The following is a 25,846-nucleotide window of genomic DNA, read 5'->3' on the forward strand; positions in this document are numbered from 1 at the left end:
AACAGTTGTTATTCTAGTGTAGAATATATGAGCTGCAACAACCATTAGAAAGTAGCAGAGATATATGATTAGAAGCACTAAGAAAGTAAATGGATGGTATAGCTCTCCCAACTTGCAATAATCATGAATACATACAAGTATATAAAACACATGATAAAAGGTGCGTACTCCTACGATGTCTCCCTAACTAGTTGTACCTAAATGTACCTAACATCTGTGTAGGTGTTATGCCAAGAATCTCTTTAGGATCTAGTCCACCACATTACTTGAGAATCAAAGAATATGGGACCCCGTCCTGGTCTCGAGTTGGACACCCCGCGAGGGATGTTAGAACACTGCTAGCTGGAGCGTTTGCATGCAAGAACCTCAGTGTCTCTGGTCAGTGTGTCAGCCAGGAAGTCATGGTCTCCTCTATATTCCTAAGCAAGATGTGATGTATTTATACCCATAGGTCTCCTCAGGGGTACTACCTTGCTGTGCCACTGTGTCGGCCTAAAGGATGACGTGGGCCTGAACTTTATACAGCGATATTATACAGGGGATGGTAATCCTGCTGTTAGTCCTGCTGTGCTTCCAAGAAGCCTCATGCATAATGTATGAGAATCGAACTAGGATAAACCCACGTTCTGACTGAAGTGTCATATCTGGGTAAAAAGTCAGTCCCCAAGAACTGTTATGTATGTAATGTAGGGAAGGATATAGGTGAAAGGTTATAATGTTACATGAGCCTATATAGGGTACCTATATGGAATATAATAACTCCTTTAACATGTCGGAGTTGCCAAAGCATGTATGGGAAACGATTGCCGTTGACTTCTTCAGTACTGAAGGTGATTGTTGATGAGACCTCCAGTTATCCATTGACAGAAGACCTTTCATCTATCACTCAAGAAAGGGTCATCGAAACATTAGAAGGCATCTTTGTGACATGGGGTGTTCCTGCGATATGAAAATCTGACAAAGGCCCACTTTTCAACAGTCTAGAATTCAGTGACTTTCTCAGTTATCTTACTGTGAAGCATCAGAAGAGCACACCTCTTTGGGCACAGGCCAATGGCCTTGTCAAAAGTTTCATGAATACTCTTAAGGAAGCTTTTGAGTGTGCTGTAGTGGCAAAGCTCGACCTTAAAATGGTTTTGAATTCTACTCTTTGAGGTTACCGCTCGACCCCTCAATCAATCATATCAATCATAGGCATTTATAAAGCGCACTACTCACCCGGAGGGTCTCAAGGCGCTAGGGGCGGGGGGGGGGTCCGCTACTGCTCGAACAACCAGGTCTTGAGCTTCTTCCTGAAGGAGAGGTGGTCTTGGGTCAGGCGTAGGTCGGTGGGGAGGGCGTTCCAAGTCTTGGCGGCCAGGTGGGAGAAGGATCTTCCTCCTGTTGTCGCTCTGTGGATGCGGGGGACGGCTGCGAGGGCGTGACTGGTCGAGCGGAGGTGGCGTTTGGGAGCGTAGAATTTGAGGCGGCTGTTGAGGTAGGTCGGGCCTTGGTTGTGTAGGGCTTTGTGTGCGTGGGTGAGGAGCCGGAAGGTGATTCTTTTGTTGATCGGGAGCCAGTGCAGGTCTCTCAGGTGTCTGGAGATGTGAGTTCGTCTGGGGACGTCGAGGATGAGTCTCGCCGAGGCGTTCTGGATCCGCTGGAGTCTCTTCTGGAGCTTGGCGGTGGTACCGGCGTAGAGGGCGTTGCCGTAGTCCAGTTGACTGGTGACGAGGGCCTGGGTGACCGTTTTCCTGGTCTCGGTGGGGATCCACCGGAAGATCTTACGTAGCATGCGCAGGATGTTGCAACAGGACGAGGAGACGGCGTTGACTTGTCTGGTCATGGAGAGGGAGGAGTCCAGGATGAAGCCCAGGTTGCGTGCGTGGTCTGTCGGTTTGGGTGCGTTGCCCAGGGCGGGGGGCCACCAGGAGTCGTCCCAGGCGGAGGGTGAGGAGCCCAGGATGAGGACTACCGTCTTGTCTGTGTTCAGTTTCAGGCGGCTGGTCGTCATCCACTCGGCCACGTTTTTCATCCCTTCGTGTAGGTTGGCTCTGGCGGTGGCGGGGTCGTTGGTCAGGGAGAGGATCAGCTGGGTGTCATCGGCGTAGGAGATGATGTTCAGGTTGTGTTGGCGTGCGATGGCCGCAAGGGGGCTCATGTAGACATTGAAGAGGGTGGGGCTGAGCGAGGAGCCCTGAGGGACGCCGCAGATGACTTCCGTGGCTTCTGATCTGAACGGGGGCAGGCGGACTCTCTGTGTCCTTCCGGTGAGGAAGGAAATGATCCATTCCAGTGCCTTCTCCTCGATCCCGACGTTGCTGAGGCGCTGCACTAGGGTGCGGTGGCAGACAGTGTCGAATGCCGCGGAGAGGTCCAGGAGGATGAGGGCCGCTGTTTCTCCGTTGTCCAGCAGGGTTCGGATGTCGTCGGTGGCAGCGATGAGGGCGGTCTCGGTGCTGTGGTTGGCCCGGAAGCCTGACTGGGAAGGGTCGAGGGAACCAGTCGTCTCGAGGAAGGCTGCCAGTTGCTTGTTGATGGTCTTCTCGATGACTTTGGCTGGAAACGGGAGGAGCGAGATGGGGCGGTAGTTCTTGAGTTCGGTGGGGTCCGCCGTTGGTTTCTTTAGTAGAGCGCTGAGTTCGGCGTGCTTCCAGCTCTCAGGGAAGGTGGCGGTGTCGAGGGAGGTGTTGATGATGTCCCGCAGGTGGGGTGCGATGACAGCGTCGGCCTTGTTGAAGATGTGGTGAGGGCAGGGGTCGGTTGGGGATCCGGAGTGGATGGAGTTCATCGTGCTGATGGTGTCTTCGAGGTTGATCGGTGTCCAGGCGTTGAGGGTGGTGGTGGGGGGCGTTGGTTTGGTCGTGGGGAGCGTTGGTTGTGTTCTGAAGCTGTTGTGTATGTCAGCGATCTTGTTGTGGAAGTAGGAGGCGAGGGAGTTGTAGAGGTCTTGCGATGGGGTGATGTCGTTGGTTCCGGCGTTGGGGTTGGAGAGCTCTCTGACGATGTTGAAGAGTTCCTTGCTGTTGTGTGCGTTGTTGTCCAGGCGGTCCTTGAATGCTGTTTTCTTGGTGGCGTGGATCAGTTGATGGTGCATACGGGTGGCGAGCTTGAGGGTAGTCATGTTGTCCGGCGTTGGGTCTCTTCTCCAGGCTTTCTCGAGGGCTCGGCAGTTCTTCTTGGAGCTCTTGAGTTCGTCGGTGAACCATGGGGCCTTCTTGCTTCCAGGTCTGCTGGGTGGGGTCCTCAGAGGGGCGAGCTCGTCCGCGCAGGTGGAGATCCATTTCGTGAGGTTGTCGGCGGCTTGGCTGGGGTTCGGTGAGCTGGCGGGAGGGTGCTGGCTCAGGGATGCGGTGAGTTGTTCGGCTGTGATCTTGTTCCAGCTTCTTCGTGCAGCCTGTTGCTGGTGGTGGTGGACCGTGGTTCTTTTGAAGGTGAAGTGGATGCAGCTGTGGTCCGTCCAGTGGAGTCCAGTGGCGTGGCTGAAGGAGATGTCTTTGCTGGACGAGAAGACGGCGTCGAGTGTGTGTCCGGCGAGGTGGGTGGGGGTGGTCACCAGCTGCTTGAGTCCGAGGGTGGCGAGGTTGTCAAGCAGGGTGGTGGTGTTGCGGTCGTTGTTGTTTTCCAGGTGGAAGTTGATGTCCCCGAGGAGGATGTAGTCGGCAGAGGGGAGGGCGTGCGGGCTGATGAAGTCGGCGATGTCTTTGCTGAATTGAGTGCGTGGTCCCGGGGGTCGGTAGATCAGGGTGCCTCTGAGGGTGGTCTTGGGGTCGGTGTGGATCTGGAAGTGCAGGTGTTCGGCGGTTGTCAGGGTGTTGTCGGCGTTGGTCGAGATACGGATGGTGTCCCTGTGGATGATGGCGATGCCTCCTCCAGTCTGGTTGTCGCGGTCTCTCCGGATGATCTTGTAGCCCTCTGGGATGGCGATGGCGATGTCGGGCGCTGAGGAGTCGTTCATCCAGGTTTCCGTGAGGAAGGCAACGTCAGGAGCTGTGGTGTCGAGGAGGTTCCAGAGTTGAACGGCGTGTCTGTGGACGGAGCGGGTGTTGAGCAGGATGCACTTGAGGTGGTTGCTGCTGGTGTTCGGCTTGGCGGGTGCTGGTGTGGGGCAGGTCCGGATGCAGGTGAACTTGCAGGTGAGGCAGCTGAGGGTCCGTGGGTGCGTCTCGGAGTGGCTCGGTAGCACCCGGGGGTTCGGCCGGTGTTGAGTGCGTTGAGGGTGGCGGCATCGTAAGTCCGGCGGGTGGGGTGGCCTCTGCGGAGGCCAGGGATTCTGGCGCGGGGCGCGGTCCAGGCACGGACGGGCGCAGACGGGCTTACCTTTGGCGCACCTTCGCCGCTCAATCGGTGCTCCCGCTGCGCGCGTCCACTGCGCGGTCGCTCTGGGGGCGCCATAAGAGGGGAGCCGGGAGGGAGGGTCTGCGGGGAGGCGGGGAGCGCGGGATCCAATCGGCGGGCGGGGGGGGCGGGGGCTCGTGTGAAGCGGCGGGAACCTGGGGGCTCGGTGGCGGCTGGGGCGGCGCTCGGCGGCCCTGTGGCGGCTGGGGCGGCGCTCGGCGGCCCTGTGGTGGCTCAGGCGGCAGCAGGAGGCCCAGCAGGTGAGGAGCAGGCGGGAGGTGTGGGAGCGACCAGGCCGAGGGCACAGTGGTCACCTGACCACAGGTAAATGCCCTGTAATCTTTATGTTCCAGAGAGCCATGATGGCCAAGGTACTCCAATGGACCACCAGAAGATCAAGTACTGAAGAAGAAATCCATGTAAAAGGCTTGGATCATAAAAGGAAAATGAAGGCCTATGCAGACAAGTGTAGAGATACAAAAGATGTTATTTTGCCTAAAGGAGATCAGGTGCGTGTCTGTCAATGTAGAAAACAAAAATCTGATGCTCCCTTTGATGCTGATCCCTTTCATGTTGTTTCCAGCAAAGGACACACGGTGACTGCCCAACGTCCTGGGTAGTCCATACGCGAGATTCCTTGCATTTCCGACATGTGGCTCATTGCTCAGCAGGCACTGATGTCAATGTAGAGACTGGGTGTGAATGGACAAGTGAAAACTCTGACTGATGTTGTTTCTACACTGCAAAACGCAGATCATGGACACGCCTACTGCCTGTCCCCAATTTCCGAAGACACGGTCGGGACGTGTCATCAAAGTACCACAAATTACTGAATAGTTATGATTTTGTATATATTTTTGTGTATATTATTATGAAATATTTGTACAAAAATGTTTTTTTTTTAACAGAGGGGGAGAAGTAGTTTTGTGTGAGTTAGCAATGACGGAACTCTTTTGGCTCCTGATGGACTCCATAGAACTGTGACATAACCGTTGGAGCAAGAAAAGTGAATGCAGGGGTAGAATGTTGAGTTTGCAGTTACACACAGATGAATATAGACGTGCTCTACTAATCTCTGTGTGTGGTGTAGTCATTGGTGAGTACCCAGTCTGGGGAGGATGTCACAAATTACAGAGACCTTCAACACTATTGTTATTTGCCCAATCAAACTGCCCATGATATATGGACAAATATTCAAACATACAAACAAACCAATAACAAGAAGCCATCGACATTTGCATCAGTACTTTCATCATACCAAGAAGCAAACCTCTATATATGATGTAAAAAGGGAACAACCTCCCAGCATTGAAAACCCATCCCCTAAATGGTAACTAACATTAGGTGAGTGAACTCGAGTAGACACTCATCCACTGACATGGATTTGACTTAGAACATTCAAACATGTATTGGAAATACTCCATCCACCTCTTCTTCCCAAGCTGAAGTGTCCACCGCCCTCTATAGCCATCATTCTGATGCTCTTTGACTAGTCTCGAGGTCTGTCAACAGCTCATACTGCCCTCCTATTATACATTATAGTTTTTTTCTAAACACACATGCGTTTCATGCTTCCACCTTTGTCCCATTTAACATCTATCCAGATACTCACCCACTTTCCCCTGGCAGATATCTGTCCGCTGTGCACCGCCTACAATAAACTGAGGTTTACTGGTGATTTCCTGTGAAAGAAGAGAAATAGAAGTGTCAACAAGTACCTATCTTTACTCATAAATCAACTGAGTTTCACACATCGTCGATTTAGCTAAAAAGTCAAGATCCCTCACATCAATCTATGGCAAGGACAGGATGGTAAACAGCAGGCTGCTACTACTCTGGCCTTGTCACACTGTGTGTCTCTACCCGTTCGATCTATGATAACATAGGAATATTTAAATATTATTCGTATCTTCACTCCCCTCATTCAAGACACTGACACACACCTATATTTACATCTGTGCGGAACATGAAAGACAGTGGCAAAGTGGCAGATAGAACTTAAATTTTAAATGTGTTATATATATATATATATATACATATATGTATATATATATATTTAAACAGATCCCGATATTGGTAGAGGCTGTCATTTAGGGCGGTCCTCGCTCAGGGTATCTGCAACCCTGCAATATGCAACACACAATTTTAGTTCTTTCCGAAAAAATGCAAGGACACCTTGACTGCACCAGCAACGCATTTCAGCTTTCGCCTTTGATCACGCTGAGGGTCACGCAGTGACAGTATCTTTTTTATTTCATTGGTGCACTAAACATAGTAAAAGGACAATTGTAACACAAAATGAGTTTCTCCAAAAAACATGTCGGCCATCTTGGTACTGTCACATATTCTTCAGCTATAACTGGATTTGAATGTTTTTATACCATCCCAAATGATTAGATGATTGAATTGATGTGGCACCATTAATATCGTAACACTTATTCATTATATCCATTTATAGATCCTATTCAATTAGTCAATTCATAGCTAACATACAAGACAGTCACAATATCAGTCCAGTAAAGCTTATGTACATCAATCCTTGTAGATGCAATAAACAATCGAGCCCCAATGGGCAAATAATTAATATACCTCATATATATTTCATACAAGTGTACAACAAACGGTTCCCCCCCAGTGGGCATTAGATTCCACAGTATTGTTCGAATGCCTGGCCTGAATTTAAGAAAGTGCACCTCACCTAAAATGTGAAAAATGAAAATAAATTTAGTGATGATAAAACTGTTTAAAAAGCAGACAATTTCAGCAATAATTTTTAACAAAGGCTTTTTTTCAAAATTCTTGTAGCCAGACTTATTTACACATTGAAAGTAGTAAAGTTACTGAATTTCAGTATCGTAGATATACTGCTAACTCCTCACTTGAATTTAATCCTAAAGGAGTCATAGTTTCCAGATCAATGATGTATCTAGACACTAACTGGCGTAATGCCAGTTGTCTATTTTCACCCCTTACATTAATTGGAACAGCGTCAATAACCACCATTCTTAGAAGTTTTTCATCTTGGAGATGATGGTCAAAGAAATGTCGGGCGACTGGATATTGTCTGTTGTTCTGACGTATCGCCCTGACATGTTCTAGCATGCGTTTATTTGCACAGTGAATCGTACTGCCAATATAGGCTTTGTTGCAGGGACATATCAATGCATAAATGCAATACATGGTGTTACACGTTAAGGCTTTCTTGATTTTAAATTCCCTCTCCCAGCTTGCTATGACAAGTGTTGTACAGTCAATACTATTACTGCACGCCTTGCATTTCTTGCAACATCGAAAGCCTGGTCAGCTAGTACAAATTTTATCACCCTTCTGGGTCACATAGTTAGGACTCAATTCGTCTCGGAGTGATTTACTTTTCTGAAACGTGATTTGAGGACAACTATTAAGATGTTTTTGAAGATTGACATCAGTTAGCAAGATATGGCAATGTTTTTTAAGTTTTTGGCGAATATCTTTAGCTTGTCTCGAGTAAGTGGCAATAAACCTCAGTTTGTCAGCACCAGTTTGACAATTTGTTGGATGTAGCAATTGTCTGCGAGTTACTAATTTGACTCTGTTACATGCCTCTGATATAATTCTAGTATTGTATCCTCTTTCTTTAAAACGATGGACCATTGTTTCTTTCCCTTCCACATAACTACTTTCTAAACTACAATTGCGCTTAGCGCATAGTAGTTCTCCATACGGGATACTATATATCAGTTTCCGAGGATGGGCACTCGCGGCATTCAAAATACTGGTACCTGCAGTAATATTTCGGAACAGTTGTGTCTGTATGGTGTTGTCAACAATTTGTACCAAAACATCCAAAAATTAAATTTCAGTCTTGCTTATATGTTCAGTTAAATCAATGTTATACTGGTTGTCATTGAGTTTGGTAATAAACCTTTTAGCTGACTCGATATCACCATTCCATATGACGAAGATATTGTCAATGAACCGAAGCCACAGGGCACAGTGGCCGAATTCTGGGATTTGTGACACCACCTGCTCCTCCCACCAGCCCTTCACCAAATTGGCGTAGCTGGGGGCGAAGCAGGTTCCCATCGCTGTGCCCTGTGACTGACGGTAGATGACATCATCAAACATAACGAAATTGTTCGTCAAACAGAACTGAATCATAGCCAAAATCATTTCAGAATGTGACCATAAAGAGATAGAACGAGTTTTCAAATAGTGTCTAACAGCTTGTAGGCCAAATGATGAATACATGTGTATAAATTGCATACATCAAGGGTAACCAAGATATAATTAGGTTCCCAATGAATCCCATCAATGATTGTTAAAAAGTGAGTTGTAGCCCTCAAATATGTTGGTAAACTGACCACAAATGGTCTACGGTAATGATCAATAAAATGAGAAGAATTCTCCAATAGGGATCCAATGGAGGAAACAATAGGTCTCCCTGGAGGGTTCACTGGGTCCTTTTGCAATTTAGGCAGAAGGTAGAGTACGGGGGTACGTGGATATGGGCACTTAAGATAATGATACTCCTCCCATTCCAGTAATCCCCGCTCTCTCCAATCCACAAGCAACTCTCCATATTCCATATTTGATTTAACTATGACATTCCTATCTGAGGCACTAGAACAAAACAAACTTCATCAGTTAGCTGTCTATAACCTTCCATCAGGTAGGCCTGTTTATCCTGTAACACAACATTACACCTTTTATCAGACTGGCGTATTACTATGTTGTTATCCGGTTTTAAATCCTCTAATGCCCTGATCTGTTCTAAACCAGGTTCTTTTTACAAAAAGGAGTTTTCTTGTGTTGTATTTTCTTGAGATCAGCTAACACACCTCTTTCAAACACATCAATGGCATCACATTCTATCTGCGGTAAAACTACCGATTTAGGCTTAAACCCACTGCCCGGATTTATATTTACATCAATGTCAAACTCCTGTGCATTACTAGTCATGTCACCATTCGTTTCAATTTGTTAATATTGAGATGCCAAAATGGTCACATTCTGAAATGATTTTGGCTATGATTCAGTTCTGTTTGACGAACAATTTCTTTATGTTTGATGATGTCATCTACCGTCAGTCACAGGGCACAGCGATGGGAACCTGCTTCGCCCCGAGCTACGCCAATTTGGTGATGGCTGGTGGGAGGAGCAGGTGGTGTCACAAATCCCAGAATTCAACCACTGTGCCCTGTGGCTTCGGTTCATTGACGATATTTTTGTCATATGGAATGGTGATATCGATTCAGCTAAAAGGTTTATTACCAAACTAAATGACAACCAGTATAACATTGCTTTAACTGAACATTTAACCAAGACTGAAATTGAATTTTTGGATGTTTTGGTACAAATTGTTGACAACACCATACAGACACAATTGTTCCGAAAGATTACTGCAGGTAACAGTATTTTGAATGCCGCGAGTGCCCATCCTCGGAAACTGATATATAGTATCCCATATGGAGAACTACTACGTGCTAAGCGCAATTGTAGTTCAGAAAGTAGTTATGTGAAAGAGAAAGAAACAATGGTCCATCGTTTTAAAGAAAGAGGACACAATACTAGAACTATATCAGAGGCATGTAACAGAGTGGAATTAGTAACTCGTACACAATTGCTACATCCAACAAATCGTCAAACTGGTGCTGAAAAACTGAGGTTTATTACCACTTACTCGGGATAAGCTCAAGATATTCGCCAAATACTTAAAAAACATTGGCATATCTTGCTAACTGATGTCAATCTTCAAAAACATCTTAATAGTTGTCCTCAAATCACGTTTCAGAAAAGTAAATCACTCCGAAATGAATAGAGTCCTAACTATGTGAGCCGGAAGGGTGATAAAATTTGTACTAACCGACCAGGCTTCCAATATTGCAAGAAATGCAAGGCGTGCAGTAATAGTATTGACTGTACAACACTTGTCATAGCAAGCAGGGAGAGGGAATTTATAATCAAGAAAGCCCTAACATGTAACACCATGTATTCCATTTATGCATTGATCTGTCCCTGCAACAAAGCCTATATTGGTAGTACGATTCACTGTGCAAAGAAATGCGTACTAGAACATGTCAGGGCGATACGTCACAACAACAGACAATATCCAGTCGCCCGACATTTCTTTTACCATCATCTCCAAGATGAAAAACTTCTAAGAATGGTGGTTATTGATGCTGTTCCAATTAATGTAATGGGTGGAAATAGACAACTGGCATTATGCCAGTTAGAGTCTAGATGCATCATTGATCTGGAAACTATGACTCCTTTAGGATTAAATTCAAGTGAGGAGTTAGCGGTACATCTACATTACTAAAATTCAGTAACTTTACTACTTTCAATGTGTAAATAAGTCTGGCTAAAAGAATTTTGAAAAAAAGCCTTTGTTAAAAATTATTGCTGAGATTGTCTGCTTTTTAAACAGTTTTATCATCACTAAAATCTTTTTCATTTTTCACATTTTAGGTGAGGTGCACTTTCTTAAATTCAGGCCAGGCATTCAAACAGTACTGTGGAATCTAATGCCCACTGGGGCGGAACCATTTGATGTACACTTGTATGAAATATATATATGAGGTATATTAATTATTGGCCCATTGGGGCTAAATTGTTTATTGCATTTACAAGGATTGATGTACATAAGCTATACTGGACTGATATTGTGACTGTCTTGTATGTTAGGTATGAATTGATTAATTGAATAGGATCTATAAATGGATATTATGAATAAGTGTCACGATATTAATGGTGCCACATCGATTCAATCATTTAATCATTTGGGATGGTATAAAAACATTCAAATCCAGGTATAGCTGAAGAATATGTGACAGTACCAAGATGGCCGACATTTTTTTGGGAGAAACTCATTTTGTGTTACAATTGTCCTTTTACTAAGTTTAGTGCACCAATAAAATAAAAAAGATACTGTCACTGCATGACCCTCAGCGTGATCAAAGGCAAAAGCTGAAATGCGTTGCTGGTGCAGTCAGTATTATTTTTACACTGCAAATCCAAGGTGTCCTTGCATTTTTTTGGCAAGAACGTAAGATTGTGTGTTGCATATATATATATATATATATATATTTATATATATGTGTGTGTGTGTGTATATAAATATATATATATATTCACTGAAAAAAAACATAGGTTTCAGGGCTGTTATAGTTAGCTGGATTAGAGTATTGCAAGAAGAGATCCTGGGTGAATTTATAAGTGTTTGTGTTTTGGCGCAGTGAATGGATTAGATCATGGTGCTGAATGGGTCACTAGTGGAGTGCAAGGGTGTTTGCTGGAAGTGTATGGCTACTGACTGGGGAATTGAAGGTGTGAAAGACAAGTGTGTAGGTGGTTAGAGGACTGCATGCATAGTGGATAGGCGTTTGAAGCAGTCCATGCGCTAAGGCCTGGCTCAGTGGATGAGCACTTGGGTACTGACTGAATGATTAGAGTACTGCAAGGAGAGTGCCTGGGTGAATTTATAAGTGTTTGGGTTTTGGCGCAGTGAATTAATTAGGTCATGGTGCTGAATGGGTCACTAGAGGAGTGCAAGGGGAGTGACAGGGTGTTTGCTGGAAGTGTATGGATACTGACTGGGGAATTGAAGGTGTGAAAGACAAATGTGTACATGGTGCTGAATGGGTCACTAGAGGAGTGCAAGGGGAGTGATAAGGTCTTTGCTCGAAGTGTATGGCTACTGACTGGGGAATTGAAGGTGTGAAAGACAAGTGTGTAGGTGGTTAGAGGACTGCATGCATAGTGGATAGGCGTTTGAAGCAGTCCATGTGCTAAGGCCTGGCTCAGTGCATGAGTACTTGGTTACTGACTGAATGATTAGAGTACTGCAAGGAGAGTGCCTGGGTAAATTTATAAGTATTTGGGTTTTGGCGCAGTGAATGGATTAGTACATGGTGCTGAATGGGTCACTAGAGGAGTGCAAGGGGAGTGACAGGGTGTTTACTGGAAGTTCATGGATACTGACTGGGGAATTGCAGGTGTGAAAGACAAGTGTGTAGGTGGTTAGAGGACTGCATGCATAGTGGATAGGCGTTTGAAGCAGTCCATGTGCTGAGGCCTGGCTCAGTGCATGAGTACTTGGGCACTGATTGAAGGATTAGAGTACTGCAAGGAGAGTGCCTGGGTAAATTTATAAGTGTCTGGGTTTTCGCGCAGTGAATGGATAAGTACATGGTGCTGAATGGGTCACCAGAGGAGTGCAAGGGGAGTGACAGGGTGTTTTCTGGAAATGTATGGATACTGACTGGGGAATTGAAGGTGTGAATGACAAGTGTGTAGGTGGTTACAGGACTGCATGCATATTGGATAGGCGTTTGAAGCAGTCCATGTTCTATGGCCTGGCTCAGTGCATGAGTACTTTGGAACTGACTGAATGATTAGAGTACTGCAAGAAGAGTGCCTGGGTGAAGTGGTTGGGTTTTGGCGCAGTGAATGGATTAGTACATGGTGCTGAATGGGTCACTACAGGAGTGCAAGGGGAGTGACAGGGTGTTTGCTGGAAGTGTATGGATACTGACTGGACAATTGAAGGTGTGAAAGAGAAGTGTGTAGGCGGTTAGAAGACTGCATGCATAGTAGATAGGGTTTTGAAGCAGTACATGTGCTAAGGCCTGGCTCACAGGATGAGTACTTGGGTACTGACTGAATGATTAGAGTACTGCAAGGAGAGTGCCTGGGTGAATTGATAAGTGTTTGGATTTTGGCGCAGTGAATAGATTAGTACATGGTGCTGAATGGGTCACTAGAGGAGTGCAAGGGGAGTGATAAAGTGTTTACTGGAAGTGTATGGCTACTGACTGGGGAATTGAAGGTGTGAAAGACAAGTGTGTAGGTGGTTAGAGGACTGCATGCATAGTGGATAGGCGTTTGAAGCAGTCCATGTTCTACGGCCTGGCTCAGTGCATGAGTACTTTGGAACTGACTGAATGATTAGAGTACTGCAAGGAGAGTGCCTGGGTGAAGTGGTTGGGTTTTGGCGCAGTGAATGGATTAGTACATGGTGCTGAATGGGTCACTACAGGAGTGCAAGGGGAGTGACAGGGTGTTTGCTGGAAGTGTATGGATACGACTGGAGAATTGCAGTTTTGAAAGACAAGTATGTAGGTGGTTAGAAGACTGCATGCATAGTGGATAGGGTTTGAAGCAGTCCATGTGCTAAGGTCTGGGTCACTGGATGAGTACTTGGGTACTGACTGAATGATTGGAGTACTGCAAGAAGAGTGCCTGGGTGAATTTATAAGTGCTTGGGTTTTGGCACGGTGAATGTACATGGGTCACTAGAGGAGTGCAAGGGTTAGTGAGTCCTAGAGCCAGTGCTATGCTAAAAGACACTTAGAATACAGTTAAAACACCTACATACACTAGGGAACACTATGCGTTGGGGTACCCCTGTGATTAGAATGACCTCCTTTGTAAGCCCCTAGTACCCAATAGGGCAATGGGATTAAAACTACCTTTTAAAACGTGCCACAGGGCGCGTTGCACACTGGTGAAGGAAGGGGGGGGGCTAAACTGACATGTGCAAACACGCCCTGTGGCCGTTTTAATTTGGGGGATAAAGTCCCCTTGAATCCTGAGTGTCCCTAGGGTCCAAGTAGCCCACCAGGTATCTCCAGTAAGCGCCACAGAGCTGCGTTGCAGAGAGGTGTAAAAAGTGGCACGGCCTGGACCACCTCTCTGCAACGCAGCACAGTGGCACTGTGTAAACGCGCCCTGTGTCCGTTTTAATTTGGGAGATTAAGTCTCCTTGAATTCTGAGTGACCCTACGGTCCAAGTAGCCCACTAGGTACCTCCAGTAAGTGCCAAAGAGCTGCGTTGCAGAGAGGTGTAAAAAGGGGCACGGCCTGGGCCACCTCTCTAAAACACAACCCAGTGGTGCTTACTGGAAGCACCTGGTGGGCTAGTTGGCCCCCTGGGGCTCTCAGGATTGAAGGGGAATTATTTCCCCAACTTAAAACGTGCCACAGGTGGTGTTTTCACATGTCACCTCAGGCCCCATCCCCTCCCTTCACCACTGTGTAAACGCGCCCTGTGTACGTTTTAATGTGGGAGATTAAATACCCTTGAATCCTGAGTGTCCCTAGGGTCCAAGTAGCCCACTAGGTACGTCCAGTAAGCGCCACAGAGCTGCGTTGCAGAGAGGTGTCAAAAAGGGGCACGGCCTGGGCCACCTCTCTGAAACACAGCGCAGTGGCACTTACTGGAAGCACCTGGCGGGCTAGTTAGCCCCCAGGGGCACTCAGGATTGAAGGGGAATTATTTCCCCAACTTTAAACGCGCCACAGGGCGAGTTTTCACATGTCACCTCAGGCCCCATCCCCTCCCTTCACCACTGTGTAAACGTGCCCTGGGGCCGTTTTAAGTTGGGAGATAAAGTCCCCTTGAATTCTGAGTATCCCTTGGGTCCAACTAGCAAACTAGCCCACTAGGTACCTCCAGTAAGCGCCACAGAGCTGCGTTGCAGAGAGGTGTAAAAAGGGGCACGGCCTGGGCCACCTCTGTGAAACACAGCGCAGTGGCGCTTACTGTAAGCACCTGGTGGGCTAGTTGGCCCCCTGGGGCTCTCAGGATTGAAGGGGAATTATTTCCCCAACTTAAAACACGCCACAGGGCATGTTTTCACACGTCACCTCAGGCCCCATCCCCTCCCTTCACCACTATGTAAACGCGCCCTGGGGCCATTTTAAGTTGGGCTATTAAGTCCCCTTGAAACCTGAGGGTCCCTAGGGTCAAACTAGCCCACTAGGTACATCCAGTAAGCGCTGTTGCAGAGAGGTGTAAAAAGGGGCACGGCCTGCACCACCTCTCTGCAATGCAGAGCAGTGTCACTTACTGGAAGCACATGGTGTGCTAGTTGGCCCCCAAGGGCCCTCAGGATTGAAGTGGAATTAATTCCCCAACTTAAAACACGCCACAGGGCGTGTTTGCACACGTCACCTTAGGCCCCGTCCCCTCCCTTCACCACTGTGTAAACGCGCCCTGTGTCCGTTCTAAGTTGGGAAATTAAGTCCCCTTGAATGCTAAGGGTCCCTAGGATCCCGATGGGCAAGTTGGCCCCCAGGGACCCTCAGGATTGAAGAGGAATTAATTCCTCAACTTAAAACGCGGCACAGGGCGTGTTTGCACACATGTCACCCCAGGCCCTGCCCCCTCCCTTTACCACTGTGCAAGCGAGCCCCGTGGCGTGTTTTACGTTGGGGGATTAACTCCCCTTGAATCCTGAGGCTCCCTGGGGTTTAACGAGCCCACCAGCTACCTCCATTAAGCACCATAGAGCTGCCTTGCAGAGAGGTGTAAAAAGGAGTGTGGCCTCAGAACACCTCTCTGCAACGCAGCCTCCTGGAGCATACTGGAGGTTCCTGGTGGGCTAGTTGGCCCCCAGGTACCCCCAGTATTCAAGGGGAATTCGTTCCCCATCTGCAAACGCGCCATGGGGGGCGCGTTTGCAGAGTGCAGCAAGGAGGGGACGTAGCCTCTACCACGATCTCATTTTAAAAAAAAATAATAATAATTTAAGAAGGGGGCTGTGTGGCCCCCCTTCTTTTTCTAATTTATTGGCCCTGGGGACCCCATCCCCTAGGGCCTGCCCTCCAATTAAAAAAAAATTGGAAGGGGGCCGCGTGGCCCCCCTGCCGAGGCCTTAATCGGCCCTGGGGACCATATTCCCCGGGGAATGGCCTTTATTTTTTGTTTTTAATCTTTTGGAGGAGGGCTGCATTGCCCCCCTCCTCAGGCCACCTATGGCCCCGGGGACCCCATTCCCCAGGGCCGGCCTTTGTTTTTTTATTATTATTTTTTATTTTGGGGAGGGGGCCATGTGGCCCACCTCCCAGGCCACTTGTAGCCCTGGGGACCCCATCCCCCGGGGCTGGCCCTCTCCGTTGGGGACTGTGGGGGGGGGTCCCCAATCCCCCCACAGTCCCGCCGACTCCCCGCGTCCGTCGGGAGCCGGCATTGCTTTTCCACATGGGAAGCTGCTAAGTTGCAGCTCCAGTGTAGAAAAGCAATTTGGTTTGCATTTTGAAAGAGAGAGCAGGTTTCCCTGCTCTCTCTTTCAAAATCCAAACCAAGTTTGCTAAGGCAGGGCGGGAGCCGCGAGCCTCCCGCCCTGCCATAGCAAACTAAAAGTGTCTTGGGGGTGGGCACCCCGGGACACTGCAGGAGCAGGCCCTGGGGGGTGGCGGTCCCCAGGGCCATCAAGGCTCCAGGAGGGGGGCCACGCAGCCCCCTCCCATCATTTTCAAAACCCCGGGGGTGGTGGTCCCCGGGGCTTGGGGGTCCTTAACAGACTCGTGATCGGGAGGGTGCGCGGATCCACCGCGCCCATAGATATATATGTGATTTTACTTTTGATTTCTCAGGATCTACTGAATGGATTTACACCATTTAACCAAAAGGCACGACTCTGAACCAAGGGCTACCTTTTTGCCAAATTTGATGTAATTCCGTTCAGCAGTTCGGGCTGTAGTTGCGACTAAATGTTCCTATGGAAAATTGCATGGGGGAAAACATGTTTTGGGACCCCCCTTTTTTCTCGGCCCCCACTTGACGAATCATCCCGAGACTTTCAGGATAGGAGCGGACCGGAGCTGGACAAAAGTCTGTAAAATTTCGCAAAGATTCATCAACCGGCGCCAAATTGGGAATAGAATGTTGCGGATTTCCTATGGAAAATAGGGCCTAACTATAACTACCTACTGGCAACCGCCAGTAGGTAAAATATGTATATATATATATATATATATATATATATATATATATATATATATATATATATATATATATATATATATATATATATATATTCACTGAAAAAACCATAGGTTTCAGGGGTGTTATAGTTAGCTGGACTTTTCACTTGTACAAAACCATTGAAATTCCCCCGTTATAGTTAGTTCAGCTAACTATAACTCGCGCGCCCGCAATGCACTGCTGATGACGTCACATATTACATCACTCATGACATGGTCAGTGACATCACTCATGACATCACTGATGACATCTCAAATGACATCACTGATGACATCACTGATGACATCATCCAGTGAATGTGTGTTATTCTGAAAATTAAATATGTTTTATATATGTATATCTCAAGGTCGATGGAAGAATAAATGGGTATATAAGTGTCTAAATGGATGATTTGTTTTTGAAAAATTGATTGTGTAACTGACTGATTAAGTGTATCATAGTGAATACATGGCTTAGTGAGTAATGTTTAAATATGTAAATATCTGTATCAGTCTCTCACTTTGTGTATAAGTGGCTGCATGGGTTGGTGAGTAGCTACATGGGTGTCTATATAGGTTATTAGTTGGTTTTTTGAGTATCAGTCTGAGTGTCTGCATGGTTCGGTGGGGGTATTACATAGTGCATAGGTGCATGAATGAGTGACTCACTGTTTGTATGTGTTGAACACAGTATGTGTGCAGGACTGTATGGGTGGATGAGTGTGTGTATGGGTGTGTTAGTGAGTGAATGACTGTCTCAATAGTGTCTTTATGAGTAACTACATATGTTTTAAACTAGTATATGTGACTATTGGTGTATATATGTGAGTATATGTGAGAGTGAGAGATTGAAAGAGTTCCTGTATGAATAAGTATGTGTTTCTATAAGTGATTGTTTAAAAGACTAAGTATGTGTAAGTTTCCGTAGAAGTAAGTGTGGTGGTGTGTGTATAACTGTATATGCAAGTAAATGTATGTTTGATTCTTTATTAGCATGAGTGACTATGTGTGTGAGTAACTCTATGGATGAGTGGCATTGTGTAACAGGATGTATAGGTGTATGAGTACATATGATGAGTGAGTACATGTATGAGTGACTGTATTGGACTGTTGGTGAATGAGTGGATGTGTATGTGGATCTTAGAATTACTGAAGAGGTTGTTGTAACTGGTATTGCTATGTCCATTGTTTTGAAAATTTTAGTCTCTATTTTTGAATGTGTGTATCAAAGGTTATATTAGGGTGAGAGGAGGTCTGCCACTCTATCACAAGGATGATGTCATCAGTGCTGTCATCAGTGATGTCATTTGAGATGTCATCAGTGATGTCATGAGTGATGTCACTGACCATGTCATGAGTGATGTAATATGTGACGTCATCAGCAGTGCATTGCGGGCGCGCGAGTTATAGTTAGCTGAACTAACTATAACGGGGGAATTTCAATGGTTTTGTACAAGTGAAAAGTCCAGCTAACTATAACACCCCTGAAACCTATGGTTTTTTCAGTGAATTTCTGAGGTTTTTTAAATGCTAATTCCTAACTATAACGTGCCTGAAACCTATGGTTTTTTCTGTTAATTTCAAAGGTTTTTTAAATGCTAATTTCTAACTATGCCTACAGAGATAGGACATGTGAAGAAAGAAGAAAAAATGCACAGAAAGAAACAAAAGAAGTGCAGAAAGAAGCAACAGAAGTCCTCAAATACGAAGATAAGTGCAGGAAGAAGGATAACGTGCAGAAAGAACAAAAAGAAGAGCAGAAAGAAGCCTTGTTGCAAAATCATCCTGTACCCTCAACTTTTTCAGACGGATACTGGTGGTAACTGAGTCTGACTAACCAGTCCTAGAGCAAGTGCTATGTTAAAAGACACTTCGAATACAGTGAAAACACCTACATACACTAGGGAACATTATGCGTTGGGGTCCCCCTGTGATTAGCCTTACCTCCTCTATAAGCCCCTAGTATATAATAGGGCATGGGGATTAAAACTACCTCTTAAAACAGGCCACAGGGCATTTTTGCACACGTTAACTCAGGCCCCTTCCCTTCCTTTCACCATTGTGTAAACACGCCCTGTGTCCGTTTTTAGTTGGGAGATTAAGTTCATTTGAGTCCTGAGGGTCCCTAGGGTCCAACTAGCCCACTAGGTACCTCCAGTAAGTGCCACAGAGCTGCGTTGCAGAGAGGTGTAAAAAGTGGCACGGCCTGGACCACCTCTCTGCAATGCAGCTCAGTGGCGCTTACTGGAAGCACTTGGTGGGCTAGTTAGCCCCCAGGGGCCCTCAGTATTGAAGGGAAATTATATCCCCAATTTAAAACGTGCCATGGTGCGTGTTTGCACACGTCACCTCAGGCCCCGTCCCCTCCCTTCACCACTGTGTAAACGCGCCCTGTGGCTGTTCTAAGTTGAGAGATTAAGTCCCCTTGAATCCTAAGGGTCCCTAGGGTCACACTAGACCACTAGGTACCTCCAGTAAGCGCCACAGAGCTGCGTTGCAGAGAGGTGTAAAAAGGGGCTTGGCCTCAGAACACCTGTCTGCAGCGCAGCTCCCTGGCGCATACTGGAGATGCCTGTTGGGGGCGCGTTTGCAGAGTGCTGCATGGAGGGGGCATGGCCTCCGGCACGATGCCAGTCTTTTATTTATTTTATTTTTTTAAGAAGGGGGGCTGTGTGGTTCCCCTTCTTATTCTAATTTATTGGCCCTGATGACCCCATCCCCCAGGGCCTGTCTCCTAATTATATTTTTTTGACCCCAATCCCCAGGGCCGGCCACTGTTTTTTATTATTTTTAAAAAATATATATTTATAGACACACCTAGGACATGCTGGACAAATCGTACGTACCTATCACCATGACGATTTGCGTGATATTCATTAAAAGGCGACTATGCATGCAATTAATCCACGTGGAATGTATTTACACCACTAGTGAAGCTCTGACATGTCTGATGCTCTACCGTGCCTAATCCCGGTAGACACCCTTGTCGTTTATTTATACAAACATGGGTAGCTATTGACGGGCACATTTAATACACATGCACACCAAGCCATTCAAAGGGGATTCGACAAAAATTCGACCAAAACTATGCAAGAAACCCCCCTCACAGTTAATAAAACACACATCCACTGCCGGATGTGTAATACTTTTTATTTTACTCTCTGGAAAGGGGACGAACATCACTTGCGAGTCACAGCGCGCTCCTGACAGAGCCCAATGGTGTGTTACACCCACCATTGCCTGCCGAGTGCCACACACCTCTGTATTGTATTCCACTAGCTAGTGCATATGCTATGACACTCTCTAGCCCATGTGCACTGTAACACCACCCCGTGAAAATGTCATGCCACACTTGTCTTCGCACGGGTTATATTGCCCCATCTAACGTGCCTTCCTCGATGCCTATGTTATAACGCACAGTGCTATGCCATACATATTACAATTTGGGATCCATATCTTTGTCACAGTGCATATGCAACGTTACACTCCCCAGCACATATTTTATATTACAACTTTAGAGACTAGTTAGGTTACACAACACTGCCCTGTGCATATTACACTCCAAGGCGCATATCGCATAGCACGCGCTAGTGCCTGTGCTATCTCGCGCTCTCCAATGAATCTGTCATTGCGCACAATGTATTGCATATTATATTTCACGCCTGGTTCATCTTATATCACACTTTTTGGTGCATAGTTTATACCATACACTATATCTAGTTTTCATTTTCAATCGTGCTCTCAGGACTATGTTCTATATAACACTGTGTTCACCTACCCTTTTCACGGGCATTACATTTAGCGATAGGGGGTGGAGGGTCAGGGGGTGTTTTTGCCAAGTGAGCCCGGAGTCACAGTCACTAACGTCTTCTTCTTCCTGAATAAAAGTGAGATTATGCTGCATACTTGTTCATATTTTAAGTAGTTTGCACAGACAAAATGTTTTAAAAACAATAAAGTTTCTAATACCCGCCTTCTCTGAACAGTTAGCTTGCTGCCCCATCCCCCTCCTCCCTATCCTCTGTTGTGTGAATCCATGGACTAGCCTCCTCCCTCCTGCCATGCATGGTCTGATGTGCTGCCACTGCCCTCAATTTAGTATGATGTACCAGTCCACTCCTCCTGCCCTCCATTGCCCAATTCTATGCCCCATCATTGACCTCCTGCTTAAACTCTGTGCTTAGCTTGCTGCCCCTATTCTCCTTCCCCCTGCCCTCCGATGTCTTTGTGCATGCCCCTGCTCCATCCTTTTTGCCCACCATGTCCCATGGACCTGCCACTCCTATCTACTCTGAGTGTTCTGTTGAGCTGCCACTCCCCTCCCACCTGCCTAGCATTGTCAGATGACTGTAACCTGTCCCTGCCACCTCCACCCTGCCTGTCCACATGCCATGCCTCTATCCTCTTCCTCCTGTCCTACATGGTCCATTGTACTGCCACACCCTTCTGCCCTCCCTGGTCTGTTGTGCTGCAACTGCTCCTCCTGCCTGCCCCGTGTGGTCTGTTGTGAGGCCCCTTCCCCTGAACTTTCTTGTCTGTGCACAGGTCCTGACCCTCCCTTCTATCCTCCATCGTCCTTTTTGCATGCCCCTGCACCCTCCTTCTTGCCCATCATAGCCATTGTGCTGCCACTAACCCTCCCACTTGCCATGCATGGTCTTCTGTGCTGCCATGGCCCCTCCCACCTTCCCTGTGTGGTCAGTTAGCTGCCCCTGACCCCCTCCCACCTTCCCTCCATGGTCTGTGTGTATGCCATCACAGTCTCACTGTTGCTCTTCATGTTGTGTCTTGCTTCTAGTGCCCATCCTGCCTGACCTCCATGGCTATCTTGCTGCTCCTGCCCTGCCCCCTTGCCCCCAGCCCTCTGTTTACATGTGCAGACCCTTACTCCCTCCCTCCTGGCTTGTCTGTTCCATTGTAATGCCCCTGATCCGTCCCTCCTGCCCTTTATGGTCTGTTATGCTGCAGCCTTCTCTCCTGTCTGTCCATTATGGTCAGCTAGCTACCATTGCCTCTTGCCCCTCTGTTCTCTGTTGTCCATGTGCATGGTCCTGTCCCCTCCCTCTTGCTTTCTATGGATTGTTGTCCTGCACTCCCGTCCTGCATGCCCTGTGTGGTGTATTGTGCTGCTGCAAACCCTGATGCCTGCCCTGCAGGGTCAGTTTGGTGCACCTCTCCATGTCTCTCCTGTCCTGTTATCCAAGTCCATGTCCCTATCCCATTTCCTTCCATGATCCAATGTACCATACTTGCGAACATTTTGAACTTGGTAAGAGGGAGATTTTGAAAAAAAACTGGGGTATTGATTTTCCCCTTTGAGTTACATTGAAAAAGAGGATATTGTAGACAGGAGACAGATCAAATAAAGCCCATTTGAGCTTAAAAACATTGGACGTTTCCTGGCTGAATCGGGTCTGTTGGCATGTATGGTTGTACTACCATTGCCTCTTCCTTCTGCCCACAATGGTCTATTACATTGCCACAGCCTTGAAGGAGGGTAGATTTTGTATCACAGGGGGCCCCTGGCCCGTTCTGTCCACACCTGAAGTATGAGACCCTTGTCCTTGCCCTGCCAGCCGCATTTGTAGGCCGTATTAAATTGACCAGCGGGTCCTGTGTTGCTATATAATTATCCTGAGACATCCTTACCACTCAGCCAGCATAAAACCCCTGTGTAGGCCCTTCTGTTCAATATGTAGGCCTCTTTGTTAAATTGACCATAGCTCTGCAATTTTAGTGTATAGCAGTCTGAAGGCAGGTCTGCGAGGCCTTCTGCTCCAAACTAGTAGCCCCCACCCTACCCGAGTGCTCCGTGCTCGGTATCAAAGTTCAACATCCCCCTGAAGCTGTCGACATACAGTAGGCTGCATCCTGGACTGGTACTTGCTTCCTGGGCAGGTTTCCCGCTTTTAAGGAAGTGGCAACCACAGAGCGTCAAGTTAGGAGAACTGAGGAGATTTTATACATGAATATATTGAATTCCTGTACAATACCCATTATTTTCTGCTTGCTCTATGGAACTTACGATAAGCGATTGGCCTGAGAGACTGACCTTTTCACCCAGTCCATTGTCAGCATTAAGTGGGTAAATGACGAAATGTCTGGTAAAATCTGCAGACGAAGCTTTTGGGTAGCATACGTAGGTAGATGTAGCGTGCAAAGGAGCCCACAAAATGATATAAAAAGGGAGCACCCACAGATATCGACGGACAACCTCGCCGTCTGTATGTAGGTTAACAGGCTGTGCAGGTTTTCCCCAAGAACTGGGAGCTCTTGTCTTCCTTTGCTTAAAATGTCTTGCTCTGCTTTGCTTGAAGTATCTTATTCTATTTTACCTATATGAAATGTCATGTTATGTTTAACCATTGTTCTCTTTACTTTTGCATTTAAAAGATGTTGTATTGTAATTGCAGGAATGCTTGCTCTAAGAGTAAATGTGAGTGTCCCTAGGTAACATTTTCCTTGGTGTAACTTGTTTCTCATGATGCATTTATAGATGTGTTTTCTCTCTCTCTCTGTCAGTCCATTAATTGAGATACAGAGAATATCATGACAGCTGTATGATTATCTGGATTCTGTATTTTGTACTTTATGTCTCTATTCTGCGGTTTCTTTGAAGTTGCATCTTCTCATTAAACTGCCATTGTATTCTGCCTCCAATTCCATGTCTCATATGTCTGTTTTCTTCATTTTTGGAGCAAGCGTTCCTAGGCACCCCGGCTCAAATTAAGGTGCCCCTTTTGTCCCCGACTCACTCTCCTGCTCAGTTCTGTGGTGGCTCCCGGGGCTCTGGGGACCGCCCCTAGCTTCCTTGACCCGTAATAGATCTTCCCTCCAACAGCCTCTCTTGCAAGTCCTGTATTGTTGGTTTGTTGCCCCTGCCCCCCTTTCCACTGCCCTCCATAGTCTGTTGTGCTTCCACGGCCCTTCCTGCCTGCTCAGTGTGGTTAAATTGTTGCCTTTGCACCCTCCTACCTGCCTTCAATTTTCAGAGTCCTGCCCCTGGCCTCTGCCTCTCAACAGTATCCTAATGAACAACTAGATTGCTAACATTCTATATTTATTACAAAAGTGTGGAACGCCTGACATCATCTTGATGTAATCAAAACTGTAATACCTAGAGCATTCCTTTAGAAATTACATATATGAGAGGGTCTTATTGGCATCAAAATTATGGTTAGTGCTCTAAAAGACTAAAATAAGGACATATTTTCTGAGTTTTCAAATAGCGACAAAGCACTTTTAAATTATTTGTTATCTTTATGTTTTTTTATCTAGTTGACAACTTGATTAAATGTTGCACTTAGGGGAGAGGATGTGGTGTTACTTCCAGAACTGCAGACTTTGCAACTGGGGAACCAGGTTGAAGTTTCTGCTTCAGCTCGACATTCTGTGATTCTGGTCAAATCACTTAGTCTCCCCATGTCTACAACCAAAATGAATTTGTTCTTGTGTGATGTAACCAATGATCATGTAAAGCACTCCAATACCTGACAAGTCTGCACTATATAACACTGCAAAAACACAAAATAATAAGTTTTTGCACACTTCTGTCATTGGGCTATATTTGGGCTATATCTGGGTGATTTTGGGCTACATTTGGGCTCTTTTGTCTCCGGTGGCCATCTTGGGAGATTTATTTGTTATGAAGTTTCCTAATTTCCTCATGTACTGCAGTCTCCTCAGTCGGAAATGCTTTCAGTTTTTTACTTTGATTCCATCATGAAGGTATTCAGATATGTCACACATTTGCCATGAATTCTGAATGTTAGCACTCTAGTTGCTCATTAGATCACTGTAGTAAAACTACTGTTCACCATGGAAGTCTGCTCCTGGTATTAAAAGTGCATGTTTCAGTCTGCATGTCAGAATTTTTTAATGAAATAGAAGAGGATTTGAGAAGTCACTCAAAATGTGCCCTCATTTTCTTTCTTCAGCATTAATCATAATTTCTATGGCAAAATGAACCCCCTCATTGTGTTCCTTTTTAAATTAAATGTTTTAAGTGTTACCAGTTTATTCCAATCAAGATGGCTTCAGGTGTGCCATACTTTTGTCATAATGAAGACAGTAAGTGCTCTAGTTGTTTTTAAGAACATTCTTGGACATTCTGTCATTGGGCTATACTTGGGCTACATCTGGGTGATATTTGGGCTACATTTGGGCTCTTTTGTCTCTGGTGGCCATCTTGGGAGACTTATTTGTTATGAAGTTTCCTAATTTCCTCATTTACTGCAGTCTCCTCAGTAGGAAATACTTTCAGTTTTTTACTTTGATTCCATCAAGAAGGCATTCAAATGTGTCACACATTTGCCATAAAATCAGAATGTTAGCACTCTTTTTGCTCATTAGATCACTGTAGTAAAGCTACTGCTCACCAGGGAAAACTGCTGCTGGTATTGAAAGTGCATGTTTCAGTCTGCATGTCAGGATTTGAGAAGTCACTCAAAATGTGCCCTAATTTTTCTTTCTGCAGCACTAATCATACTTTTTATGGAAAAATGAACCCCCTCATTTTGTTCCTTTTTAAATTAAATGTTTTAAGAGTTACCACTTTAATCCAAGCAAGATGGCTTCAGGTGTGCCATACATTTATCATAAGTAGGACGGTTAGCGCTCTAGTAGTTCTTTGGAACACTCTGGAAAGCTGCAGTAGAACACAAAGGAATCAACTGACAGTCTCTGCCCTTGTTGGATGTACATGTTTTACTGAGAATGTCAGACTTCATTCTCACATGACTGAGAAAGATAATGTGAATTTACAGAAAATAAGCTCTCAGTTTAGCTTATAGATCACCTT

At 46.2% G+C, this 25,846-nt stretch overlaps 1 protein-coding gene across 1 annotated transcript in view; it reads right to left on the reverse strand.

Annotated features, from left to right (window-relative positions):
- LOC146813820 (calpain-1 catalytic subunit-like) overlaps positions 1–25,846 on the reverse strand; it is a 494,946-nt gene that overhangs the window by 326,098 nt on the left and 143,002 nt on the right. The window contains exon 2 of the mRNA XM_085610274.1: positions 5,930–5,999. Coding sequence (XP_085466400.1) covers positions 5,930–5,999 — 70 coding nt within the window. The remainder of the gene's footprint in view (positions 1–5,929; positions 6,000–25,846) is intronic.

Source organism: Triturus cristatus, chromosome 6 (assembly GCF_964204655.1).
Source record: "Triturus cristatus chromosome 6, aTriCri1.1, whole genome shotgun sequence".
NCBI classification, from domain to species: Eukaryota; Metazoa; Chordata; class Amphibia; order Caudata; family Salamandridae; genus Triturus; species Triturus cristatus.